The 13130-nt window shown below is 36.9% G+C and overlaps 1 protein-coding gene across 1 annotated transcript in view; it reads left to right on the top strand.

The window, feature by feature from the left end:
• TTN (titin) overlaps positions 1-13130 on the top strand; it is a 325691-nt gene that overhangs the window by 239815 nt on the left and 72746 nt on the right. The window contains exons 230-245 of the mRNA XM_027865699.1: positions 1718-2017; positions 2139-2447; positions 3221-3411; positions 4266-4695; positions 7628-7936; positions 8060-8208; positions 8300-8332; positions 8428-8557; positions 8655-8954; positions 9066-9383; positions 10666-10962; positions 11073-11372; positions 11462-11776; positions 11858-12006; positions 12099-12249; positions 12349-12630. Of these exons, the coding sequence (XP_027721500.1) occupies positions 1718-2017; positions 2139-2447; positions 3221-3411; positions 4266-4695; positions 7628-7936; positions 8060-8208; positions 8300-8332; positions 8428-8557; positions 8655-8954; positions 9066-9383; positions 10666-10962; positions 11073-11372; positions 11462-11776; positions 11858-12006; positions 12099-12249; positions 12349-12630 (3963 nt within the window). The remainder of the gene's footprint in view (positions 1-1717; positions 2018-2138; positions 2448-3220; positions 3412-4265; positions 4696-7627; positions 7937-8059; positions 8209-8299; positions 8333-8427; positions 8558-8654; positions 8955-9065; positions 9384-10665; positions 10963-11072; positions 11373-11461; positions 11777-11857; positions 12007-12098; positions 12250-12348; positions 12631-13130) is intronic.

A 13130-nucleotide genomic window follows, 5' to 3' on the forward strand; every position in this document is an offset into this window, starting at 1 on the left:
CCTGGTGCCTAGCAGTTACCTGGAAGTATATTGAGTTCTTTTGGAAACTGCATTAGCTCTTTGAGCCAGGAGGATACACTAGAGTGGTAATTAACCATGTCATTCTAGTAACCTAAAAGAGTTAACATAATTTTCAAAACTATCCAGCATATACTCAAGAAGACTAGAGCATATCATGCAATAATGAGGTTTGTTCTCAAGCTCAGATTTTTGACAGTATTGGTTTCTTTCCATCCCATTTTCCATCCAATCAAATCCCTCACTGTAAGAATAGGCTGGGCCACAGATATTGTGAGTTGGGGTGGGGTGGGGAATAGGGAACAAAAACAGAGAAAAGAATTGAAGAATGGAAATTAAATCTAAGGAAAAACTTTATGGGGGCTGTTAGATAACAATATAAAATGTAGAAATGAAACATGTTGTTAACACACATATATGCTATGGTCATGTTCCAAGCAAAAATCCCTGAAGAAAATCCCCCCCTCAAAAGAGCAACTGGGGCTCTTAGCAAGTGAACAAAAAGGGAATCCAAATCTGATCCTTGACTATCGTGGAAGAAGTCTTCTACGGAGGACTTACACATAGACATGGTCAGGCACTTCACCTGAAGACCTAGTGTCCTTCCAGTTTGTACCAGTGGAGGAAGTGCCCGCACCAGAGAGACCACAGATTCATCCCATTGTTGCATTCCTTCCCAGGTTCTTCAGTGCATCCCAGCATCTGCCAGACAGACTGGAGAATAACCAGCATCTGGCAGTCAGTTAGCTTCACTTAGACACAGTTTAGCCATGCATACTCTTGGCATTCATGGTAGGGCCTGGGACTGAGAAACAGAAAGACCTGGGTTCAAATCCTGTCCTAGATACTTTCTAGCTGTGTGACCCTGGGCAAGTGACTTTATCTGTCTAGGTCTCAGTTTCCTCCCCTGTAAAATGGAGGAATTGGATTCAGTAGCCTCTAAGGTTCTGTCTAGCTCTAAATGTATGACCCTTTGATACTAAAACCATAGAAGATGTATCATAGATCGATACTGTTCAATTCTATTATATGTCCATACTGAGTGTGCTTCAAAACCATGAAAAGTAAGGTAGCTATGCACAGAGCCTTTATAGGCACATAGTCTTCTCCCAGTAGAATGCAATCTCCTTAAAGTTAGAGACTGTTACATTTTTGCATTTGTAGTGATAATGCCTATCACAGTACCTTTTATTTTAGTCAACAAGCATTTACTTAGTAAGTACTATGTGCCAGGCACTGTGCTAATAAGCATGGAAGACATAAAGAAATGTAAAAGACGGAACAGGAGATTAAATATGTTTGTTGAATTGAATTATTTGAAAGGGATACTAACTATTCAAAGAAGTATACAGACTTGCTACCCTGAATTTTATGAAGACCAAAAGCTTTCTAGTAACAGTAAAAGCCCAAATTACTAAATATAGCAAAACATAAATATCCCAGTGACTCATTTCTTTTTGTTAGTATCCTAAGATGTTATTTGCAATTTTTAAGAAAATAAAATACCTATAATTATTCCAACCACTTTTGGTCATTGAATCATGAATCTAGTTTATTAATTTTGGAAAAACTCAGGAATAAATGTGATACTGAAGAAATTATGTGTTTTAACATACCAAATTAAAGTGAAGTGAATTGTTATTTGGTATATATGGGTGCATATCTTGTGCTTATCATTTTAACCTACTTGTGGTTCCAGGTCCCCCAACATCACCTGAGAGACTCACATACACAGAGAGGACTAAGTCTACTATCACACTTGACTGGAAGCCTCCTCGAACTGATAATGGTAGTCCTATTCAAGGCTACATTATTGAAAAGAGACGACATGACAAACCTGATTTTGAAAGAGTTAACCAACGACTCTGCCCAACTACATCTTTCCTGGTGGAAAATCTGGATGAACACCAAATGTATGAATTCCGTGTCAAAGCAGTCAATGGTATTGGTGAAAGTGAACCATCTCTGCCTCTTAATGTAGTCATACAAGATGATGAAGGTATGTTCACTTAATACACTAATATAATTTGGTTCATGGGTATGCTCTTCATAATTATCTGGTTATTTCCCAAGCAAAGCAAAACTCCTTACTACATTCCTGTTTGTGTTTGCTTTCCCAGTTCCTCCAACTATTAAATTGCGTCTCAAGGTCAGAGGAGATACTATAAAAGTGATGGCCGGAGAGCCTGTTAATATTCCCGCAGAAGTAACAGGCCTTCCAATGCCTAAGATTGAATGGTCCAAGAATGAAAAAGTAATAGAAAAACCAACAGATGTGCTTCAGATTACCAAGGAAGAAGTATCTAGAAGTGAGGCTAAGACAGAACTTAGTATTCCCAAGGCTGTCCGAGAAGACAAAGGCACTTACACCGTTACTGCCTCTAATCGTCTTGGCACAGTATTCCGCAATGTTCACGTTGAAGTATATGGTGAGTGCTTATCTTTGGGATGTCGGGAGGTAATTCGATGGCCGTTTATATAGTGTATTCTCTCTCATCTGACCTGCCATCTTCCATATCTGTGCCTTTGCACAAATAGGTCCCAATGTCTGGAAAGTATTTCCTCAGAGGCCCTACCTTCCTTCAAAGCACAACTCATGCACCATCTCCTTGCAAGATTGATTCCCTTTTCCACTACCCACCAATTATTTGAACTCTCTCCAGAGCTTGGAATTAAAATTTGTATTACTTGGTTTACATTTTGCATTTACTTATACATGTAAGAGTATGCCCCCTTTAGAATTCAATCAAAATGAAGGTCTAGAGGGAGCAAAAACATAAACATTGTTGCATCAGTGGGAAGCCCTTTCCATTATAATGAAAGTATTGCATATCTTAGAAAGGATCTAAGACTTGAGTAGCTCAACTGCCTATGGAATGCCAGGAATAATAATGAACTTATCCCACCTTAGGGAATGCCTTCAAACCTTTATCTCTCATCTGCATAAACTCCAGCAGGAATCTGGAAAAGGTAACTCCCTGGTTACCACAAATAAGAATGGGGTCCTTCCCAAAAGGAATCCTCTCTAAAGTATGAAGAGTTATCAGGGCATATATTTACATGTATATGTTATCCCCTTCATTAGAATGTAAGCTCCTAGAGGTCAGGTTTCATTTTTGTCGTTATATCCCCAGTGCCAAACACTGAGCCTTGCACATAGTAAGTATTCAATAAATGATTGTTGAAATGTGTTTTCTTTCAGATCGTCCATCACCACCAAGAAACCTTGCTGTGGTTGATATCAAAGCTGAATCTTGCTACTTGACGTGGGATGCCCCACTAGATAATGGTGGCAGTGAAATCACTCATTATGTCATTGACAAGCGTGATGCGAGTAGGAAGAAAAGTGAATGGGAGGAGGTCACCAATACTGCTGTGGAAAGAAGATATGGGGTAACTTTTTCTGGGCACCATTTTATAATATTAAAATTACTAATGGTTAAGCAGGTGGCATTCTAGTGTCCCTTAGAATTCAATGATTAGAGGCAGTTAGAAGGTGTAGTGGATAGAACACCAGCCCTGGAGTCAGGAGGACCTGAGTCCAAATCTGGCCTCAGACACTTACTAGATGTGTGACCCTGGGCTAGTCACTTAACCCCATTGCCTAGCTCCCCCCCCCAAAAAAAGGAATTCAATGATTAATCCTCCAAAAATTTTTTTTACATTTATTTTGTCATTGAGGCACACAGTACCATTTGTATTTGGCCATTTAAATACTCTTTGATAAGAGAGTTGATACAGGAACTCTGAAATCATCCCTTTTTAGAGATGAGCCAGAAAGCATGGAAAATAAAAATATTCTTGTTAAAGTATGGCTTCCTCTTTTCTGCCTCTGCTACATATAGTTATTGTTGTTGTGCATAGTTAGCACCCTAGGAGAAGAATCTAACTTCTGACCCAAGATCCTAAAATAGTTAGCACTTAATTCCTGACTGATTACAGAATGAAGATCTCTTCCGGGTTCCATTTCCATTCCTAAAGATCAGAGGTCAGCAAACCAATGCTGTAGGGCTAGATTTGGCCTCAGAGCCAAAAAAAATTTTAATGTTTTAAAACAGAAATTTAACGTATTTAAAAATGTAAAACCTTTCTTAATTTCTAGGTCTACAAAAACAGATTGTTGGGGTGGGTATGTTGAATCCTGCATAGATAATCATCTGGCATTTTACTGCTAAGTTACAAAAGTAAAATATGAAAGTGAATGAAATTCAGTATAATGCTTAAAAAATTATTTTTCTGTCTTCTAGGTCTGGAAGCTTATTCCAAATGGTCAATATGAGTTCAGAGTAAGAGCAGTGAATAAATATGGAACTAGTGACGAATGCAAATCTGATAAAGTGGTTATTCAAGATCCCTATCGCACTCCTGGACCTCCAGGAAAACCCAAAGTTTTAGAGCGCACTAAAGGATCAATGCTAGTGAGCTGGACACCTCCTTTGGACAATGGTGGGTCTCCAATCACTGGCTATTGGCTGGAGAAAAGAGAAGAGGGGGGCTCTTATTGGTCACGTGTCAGCAGAGCACCAATAACAAAAACAGGATTGAAAGGCGTGGAATTCAATGTTCCACGTTTGATTGAAGGTGTTAAATATCAATTCAGAGCACTGGCAATAAATGCAGCTGGAGTTGGCCCTCCCAGTGAACCATCAGACCCTGCTGTAGCAGGAGATCCTATATGTAAGTATGCCTGGATTTGTGTAAGATAATTGGTGTGTCTATAAGGGGCACAGTTATTTAGTGGGCAGCCTTGTGATTGCTTTTCCAAAATATTTATTGAGGTAAAATAATTCATATTTTAAAAGAATAACTGAACAGTATTTTCATTTACACATCGTAAAAAAACAGATTTAAAGAATTTTTTAAAATAAAATACAGAAGTAAAAGACACAGATAACGAAGTTAAATCTAAATTATTATAGTTGAAATGATCAAAGAATATAGAGGCTGAACACTTATCCTTTTTATCAAATGACAGTTCAATATGGGAGAACATAGTCTTTTCTGTTGTGTTGTTCAAGAAAAAGGAAAAGGAAAGGAGATTTTCTATTGAATAACATTCAACGAAAAACTCAAGAAACATTTAGTACCTGCTGTGTGCTCAGAATTGTCCTAGGCTAATGGGGAAGATACAAAATTTAAATTAGTCATAGTCCTTGACATCATGGAGCTTACAGTTCCATAAAGGGATAACACATATACTCAGTTAACTATTATAAATAGTAATGCATGATGGGTGTGTGGATTACTCTACATTTACACTATATATCTTGTATGCACATAGTTATTTACATATTTTCTCCCCCATTAAAATTTGAACTCCTTGAGGCTGGGAATGTGTTTTTGGCTTTCTTTGTATCCCCGGTGCTTAGCACAGTGCCTGGCGTATAATAAGCACTTAATAAATGCTTGTTGACTAAGTGATGGTGAAGGGAAGGTCATTACCAACAGAAGGTATCAAGAAAGGACTTATTGAGAAAGCGTCAACTTAGCTGGCTTTTAAAGAATATTTAGGAATTCAATAGGCAAAGACAATTTTGACTACGGGTTTAACTTTGAACAAGTTGCTGTATCTCTGAGGGCCTCAGTTTCCTAATCTATAAAATGAAGGGGTAGGAGCAAATGACCAGTGTGGCATTGGGCAAGTCACAGTCTCCTCAAGTCTTAGTTACCTTGTCTACAAAATGAGGGGGTTGGTCAAGATGGCTTCTGAGGTTCCTTCTAGCCCTGCATACTATGATCCTATGACCTGTACAGCCTCTTCCAGCTCTAAATCTGTAACAAACATAAAGTTCAGGGACAGAACATGGTCCAATATGCCTAAAGAATAGTGTATAGAAGACGTGAAAGAGTAATAGGAGATAAGGTTGAAAAGTAGTATGGCATCTAATGATAAAGATTTTTAATACCAGGTTAAAATCTGAAGTTTATTCAGTGGGTGATAGGAAGCTACTTGAGATTTTTGATAACAGTAAGATGACCAGATCTATAGGTAAGAAAGGTTAGCCATGTAGCAACAGGAAAGATAACTCAAGTTTGGGGCAGGAGTAGGTATAAAACAATTTGAGGAAGGAAGACCTGTTAAGAAGCTATTGTTAATATGACTGTAAATATTTCAAACATTTTCAGATTATAACCAAACATACCACATTTTATCTAATAGTCTTACCAGCTACTGGACCCAATTGACAATGAAGTATTTTCAACTCTTGACTGAATACTAAACACATAATTTTGGACAAATTTAAAATATGCATAAAGCCCTTTGTTATTGAGGTACTATCTCATTTAAGGTACATTGCTTTATGACATATTTTCTTAGATTCTTCTTGGACACACTCATGCAGTGTGAGAATCTGATTTGTAAGATGAAATGCAAATAGTATTCCAGGTTCAATCAATCAATAAACATTTATTAAGTGCCTACTATGGGCCAGGTACTGTGCTAAGTGCTGGAAATACAAAAGGAGGCAAAAGACAGTGTCTACTCTCAAGGGTACAGCAAGAAATCTAATGGCAATGAGGGATGGTCTATTCTATGGTTAGGATAGGCATGCTCAAAATGTTATCAAATAGTGATATAATGATCCTTTTTTTTTTTAAGTTTATAAGCAGTGTAGTATAGAGAGGGCTGACCTGGAAGTAAAGAAGAAAGACCTGGTTTCAAGGTCTGCCTCTGTCATATGTTGTATGTGTTATAATGGGCAAGTCACAACCTATCAGTGCCAGAAGTGACCTTGCTAAGATTGTAAATTGCAGAGGAGTTATAGATTTGTGTCAGTATGTGGAGATTTCACTCTGGGAGTTCCCTACACTTCTGAAGTCAGAGATCTGGAATTTATTTTTAAAATGCAAATGATTAAATGAGATTAAATTTTCAGGGAATATATATACTTACATATATATATACATACATATACATATATGTGTGTGTATATATACATATATATGTATATGTGTGTATATGTATATATATGTATATGTATATATATACATATATATATATGTATATATATACAGAAAGAGAGAGAGAGAAAATATACTTCTCAGGAGGACCTATAAAATAGAGTAGGTGTTCAATGATCTGAGTAGTACTAGATGAAATTCATAAAGCACTTTAAGGTTTCACAAAATACTTTACCTTCATTTTTACGTTTTACTCTCACAAGATGCTGTTAGATATGTACTATAGGTATTATTAGGTCCATTTTTCAGATAAAGAAAGTGATGCTCAAAGGAGATAAGTGACTAGCCCATAATCCCATGACTATTAAGTATCATAAACAGATTCTAACCTAGGTCTCACTTGTCTATATCCAACACTCTTTCTAGGAGACCACGCTGGCTCTTTAAATGTTATACTTTCTAGAGCCAAAGAGCTGAAATATGTCAAGGCATTTTAACATTTATTTTTGTTTTTAAACTGAACGAAAGTGAGTTATTGCTTTTGTATCTTCTCAAAGGGGTGATTTCTTTTATTATTCTCTCCTTTCTTCAGAATATAAAAATTATCTAAGAGTATTTATAGGAAAGTCTCATTTGTTGTATACATCAGCCCACACTCACTATCCAAATTTGATTTGGTTTTCCTTTTTTTCCACATTGTTTTTAGTCCCACCTGGTCCACCTTCATGCCCAGAAGTCAAAGACAAAACTAAGTCAAGCATAACCCTAGCATGGAAACCTCCAGCCAAGGATGGTGGTAGTCCAATCAAGGGATATATTGTTGAAATGCAAGAGGAAGGCACTTCCGACTGGAAAAAAGTAAATGAACCAGACAAACTTCTGACTACCTGTGAATGTGTTGTGCCTAATTTAAAAGAACTCAGAAAATACCGATTCCGAGTGAAAGCTGTAAATGATGCAGGAGAATCTGAACCCAGTGGGACAACTGGAGAGATACCTGCCAGTGATATTCAAGGTACTGGTGCTAAATTAGCATAAGTAGTTCATGTGATGTTATGAGAATAGATGGCTTTGTTAATAATATGTAGAAAGTTCTCAAAATGGACTAAGTACTTTTGTATTATTTATGATATTGCAGAGCCTCCAGAGGTTTTCATTGACATTGGAGCCCAAGACAGTTTGATTTGCCGTGCTGGATCACAGATCAAGATTCCAGCTACTATTAAGGGACGCCCAACACCAAAATCATCTTGGGAGTTTGAGGGAAAAGCAAAGAAGACAGTAAAGGTAAAAACAAAAGTTGCATAGTCCAAAAAAATTCATCAAATTGATGTAAGAAGCACATGTGCTACATTTCATTATTCTTCTTTTCTAACAGGATGGTGTTCACAATATACCTGAAGATGCCCAGGTAGGATAATTTAAAAATTTGTTATACCAATTGACAAATTTAGCACTGCAGGAATTCTGTGAAATGCCTAAATACGTATTATTTTCTTCATATAGCTTGAAACTGCTGAAAACTCTTCAGTGATTATTATTAATGATTGCAAACGAGAACATACAGGCAAATATAGTATTACTGCCAAAAACAAAGCAGGACAAAAAACTGCAAATTGCAGAGTTAAAGTCATGGGTAAGACTTTAAAATTCTAAAGTAATCAAATTAAAATGATTGGTTATTTTCTAGATATTTCAGCAACATCATTTATATTATCATTAACAATCAACAGATGTACCAGGACCACCCAAGGACCTGAAAGTTAGTGACATTACAAGGAGCAGTTGCAAACTTTCATGGAAGATGCCAGATGATGATGGCGGAGACAGAATCAAAGGCTATGTTATAGAGAAAAGGACTATTGATGGGAAAGCCTGGACAAAAGTTAATCCAAACTGTGGCAGCACCTCATTTGTAGTACCAGACCTCCTCTCTGAACAACAGTATTTCTTCCGAGTGCGTGCTGAAAACCGCTTTGGTATTGGTGCACCTGCAGAAACCATCCAAAGGACCACTGCTAGAGATCCAATACGTACGTTTTAATCTAAATTGAATATTTTAAAGCTTAAATTGAAACTATCTTCTCACAACTAAAATGTATTATTATATTCCTTGTCTTATTTTTCTTTTTAATATTTTAAAGATCCTCCTGATCCCCCAATTAAGCTCAAGATTGGCCTTGTTACCAAGGACACAGTGAGTCTGACATGGAAGCCCCCCAAAAATGATGGTGGTGCCCCTGTCACACACTATATTGTTGAGTGCCTTGCCTGGGATCCTACTGGGAAAAAGAAAGAAGCATGGAAACAATGTAATAAGCGAGATGTAGAAGAAACTAAGTTTACTGTCGAGGACCTCATAGAAGGTGGAGAATATGAATTCCGAGTCAAAGCTGTCAATGAAGCAGGAGTCAGCAAACCTTCAGATACAGTTGGTCCCATCACTGTGAAAGATCAGACCTGTAAGTAGGGAGGAAGCTATTGGCAGATACCTTCTCATTTAATACCTTTCTAACTTTTAACAATTGTTCAATGAGTGACTTCATTGGAAATAATATTAAAGTAGAAGCCAGGGACCTACCATTGACTCTTATTAGAATCTGGGCATGTCACTTAATTTTATTTTCCCCAACTGTTAAGTGGTATTGTCATATTTGCTTGTAAAGTCTCTCTTCTTCCATTCAAAAGAAATTTATTCTGGTTTTTTCTTTAGTATCATTTATTCCTTAGTAGACCATTATGGATGTGAGGATTCATAGGAGCATTACTAAAGACTTGTTAAGATCAGCTAATGTGCAAACATCCAAGATTGCAGAAAGCAAAGAGAAGAATGCTTAATTACTACTCACCTGGACAGCAGGAGATGCTATGAGCAATTTACATAGATAATCTCCTTTTTTATCCCCCCCAACTCCACCTTCTATTTTTATTACTATAATAACTGCTTTAAAAAAGTAGAGAAATTATAGGAACAAACATGGTAATAATACAGGGATTATTAAGGAAAGATTACTTTAATCCACGTCAAAAAGTTTTAAGAAAATAAACTAGCTTCTGTAAGCTTTTTTGGGGGGAAAGTATCAAACCTTTCTATACTCTAATCATTAATATTACCACAACATTATAAAGCTTAAAAGTTTACTAAGCATTTTCCTAACCATAATCCTACTTTGTGAAGTAGGTAATGGTAATATTATTATCACTGTTCTTTGGTGGAGGAAACAGTCTAGTCTATCAGTGACTGAAGTGATTTACCCAAGGCCATTAGTAAACATCTGAAGTGGGATTTTAAATTAGGCCTCCTTACTCCAAGTCAAGCACTCCATACACTATGCCCTACTGCCTTTAATAACTAATATTACTATAATTAATAGCTATCTGGTGTATCTTCATTACCCTTTTTGAGCCCCAATAGGATAGTGTCAATTCACATTGCTTCTCTTTCTACATTTTCTGCTTTATCTGGGCTTACATCTAAATAAACTATAAAATTGCTCCAAACCACATTTCTTCAGAAAAGGAATAAATAATCAAAAAATGAGCATAGCAGTTCCCTCTCATAAAGTTGCATCCATGTTACAGATTATCAAATTTGCAATGGCAATTGCTAGAACACTAGAGTCTCTTCTAGCTGCTATAGACCACTTTTACCAGAACATGGCTCTGGTTGGGGATGAATCCAAATGTGAAATGAGGCCAAAGGTCTTCATTTCCAGTAACAATATGTCTTCTTTTTTGATCTAGGTCCACCATCAATCGATCTAAAAGAATTTATGGAGGTTGAGGAAGGAACAGATGTTAGTATTGTGGCTAAAGTTAAGGGAGTGCCCTTCCCTACATTAACATGGTTTAAAGCTCCTCCGAAGAAACCTGATGACAAAGCTCCTGTTCTGTATGACCATCATATCAACAAGCTTGTGGTTGATGATACTTGCACCTTAGTGATTCCACAATCTCGTAGGAGTGATACTGCCCTGTACACACTCACAGCTATAAATAATCTGGGAACAGCATCAAAAGAGATGAGACTGAATGTTCTTGGTAAATATAAAATAGTTTGTATAAAACGCATATAAATGAGCCACCCATATGATCTTTCATTTTAAAATGTATTTGGCTAATTAACCGTTCTTTTTCAAACTCTATTTTAGGTCGCCCTGGACCTCCAGTGGGACCCATAAAATTCGAATCCATTTCAGCTGATCAGATGACTTTATCTTGGCTTCCACCTCTAGATGATGGTGGTTCCAAGATTACAAATTATGTTGTTGAGAAAAGAGAAGCTAATAGGAAAACATGGGTACGTGTTTCCAGTGAACCTAAGGAGTGTACGTACACAGTCCCTAAATTACTGGAGGACCATGAATATGTATTCCGTATAATGGCACAAAATAAATACGGTATTGGGGAGCCTCTTGACAGTGAACCAGAAACAGCAAGAAATCTGTTCTGTAAGTATGACACTATTTTCAAATACAAATCTCTTTTTGTGTATTTTTACATTTTTTTTTTTTTTACAAATCATATAACTCTTCCACAGCTGTCCCTGGGGCCCCTGACAAGCCAACTGTAAGTAGTGTAAAGCGTGACTCCATGACTGTCAACTGGGAGGAACCAGAATATGATGGAGGCTCTCCTGTGACAGGCTACTGGCTAGAAATGAAAGACACCACATCAAAGAGATGGAAGAGAGTCAACCGGGATCCTATCAAAGCTATGACTTTAGGTGTTTCTTATAAAGTGACAGGCCTCATTGAAGGTTCAGACTATCAGTTCCGAGTTTATGCTATTAATGCTGCTGGAGTTGGCCCTGCAAGCTTGCCATCTGACCCAGTAACAGCTAGAGATCCAATTGGTAAATCTTTAAACATTTGGTTTTTAATTTATCAGATGTTTCATGAAGAAATAAATTAACTAATATAATGGTTTTTTCTAGCCCCACCAGGTCCTCCCTTCCCCAAAGTGACTGACTGGACCAAGTCATCTGTAGATTTGGAATGGACTCCCCCATTAAAAGATGGAGGGTCTAAAATTACTGGATATATAGTTGAATACAAAGAAGAAGGAAAGGAAGAATGGGAAAAGGTAGGTAAAATTTGATGTTTTGAAAAGCAAAAACCCTTACTAAAAGAATTATTATAATTTTAAAAATGCTAATGACACTTTCTAAAACTCAGGGTAAAGATAAAGAAGTGAGAGGAACAAAACTTGTAGTACCTGGATTAAAAGAAGGCGCATTCTACAAATTTAGAGTTAGAGCAGTCAACATTGCTGGCATTGGAGAACCTGGAGAAGCTACTGACATCATTGAAATGAAGGACAGAATTGGTAACTATTATTTTATGATTAACATACCTGAATGGTATTTTAAAATTGAAATACCTTTTCAATGAAAAACACACTTTCCTTTGCTTTTTCTTGTCTCAGTTGTTCCTGACCTTCAGCTGGATGCTAGTGTCAGAGACAGAATTGTGGTCCATGCTGGTGGGGTGATTCGTATTATAGCATATGTCTCTGGAAAGCCACCTCCCACAGTCACCTGGAGCATGAATGAAAGAGCATTACCAGAAGAAGCAAACATTGAAACCACAGCTATTAGCTCTTCTATGGTCATCAAGAACTGCAAGAGGAGTCATCAGGGTGTCTATTCCCTTCTTGCTAAAAATGCAGGTGGAGAAAGAAAGAAGACAATCATTGTTGATGTGTTAGGTAAGTGAGCCCAAATTTATCCACTGCATAATCTCTTTAAGATTATTTTATTATCATTTAGCAAGAATGAATCAGATAATACCTACATGTATAGTGCTTATTAATTCTGAAACAGGAGATACAATTATTATATGTAGTTCATTTAACTTGAAAATAGTCACATAATAGTGAAGCAGATTCTTTGCTTAGGAAGTTGCGAATTAAAAGGCTCAATGACCTAGTCTATACCTGTGCTCTGATTAATATAGACAATTTGCTAGAGGCAAGAGAGACAACAGTCTCCACTTCTACTAAAAACGTCTGGTCCAGCAAGTTTGCTGCTACCAAGCAACTGTTTCCAAAGTATTTCGTTTAAATATATGTTTAAGTATACCAAAAATAACCCCAAAAGTTTCTTAGAAATATATATTAGACCTTAACTTCTTCGCAAAAAAAAATTTTCAATGCCTTAAAAAAAAACCTAAGGTAACAAAGTAATGAGCATACACATTGATCTGAAA

The sequence above is a fragment of the Vombatus ursinus genome, unplaced genomic scaffold (genome assembly GCF_900497805.2).
Source record: "Vombatus ursinus unplaced genomic scaffold, bare-nosed wombat genome assembly UNPS02014779.1, whole genome shotgun sequence".
Taxonomy (NCBI): domain Eukaryota; kingdom Metazoa; phylum Chordata; class Mammalia; order Diprotodontia; family Vombatidae; genus Vombatus; species Vombatus ursinus.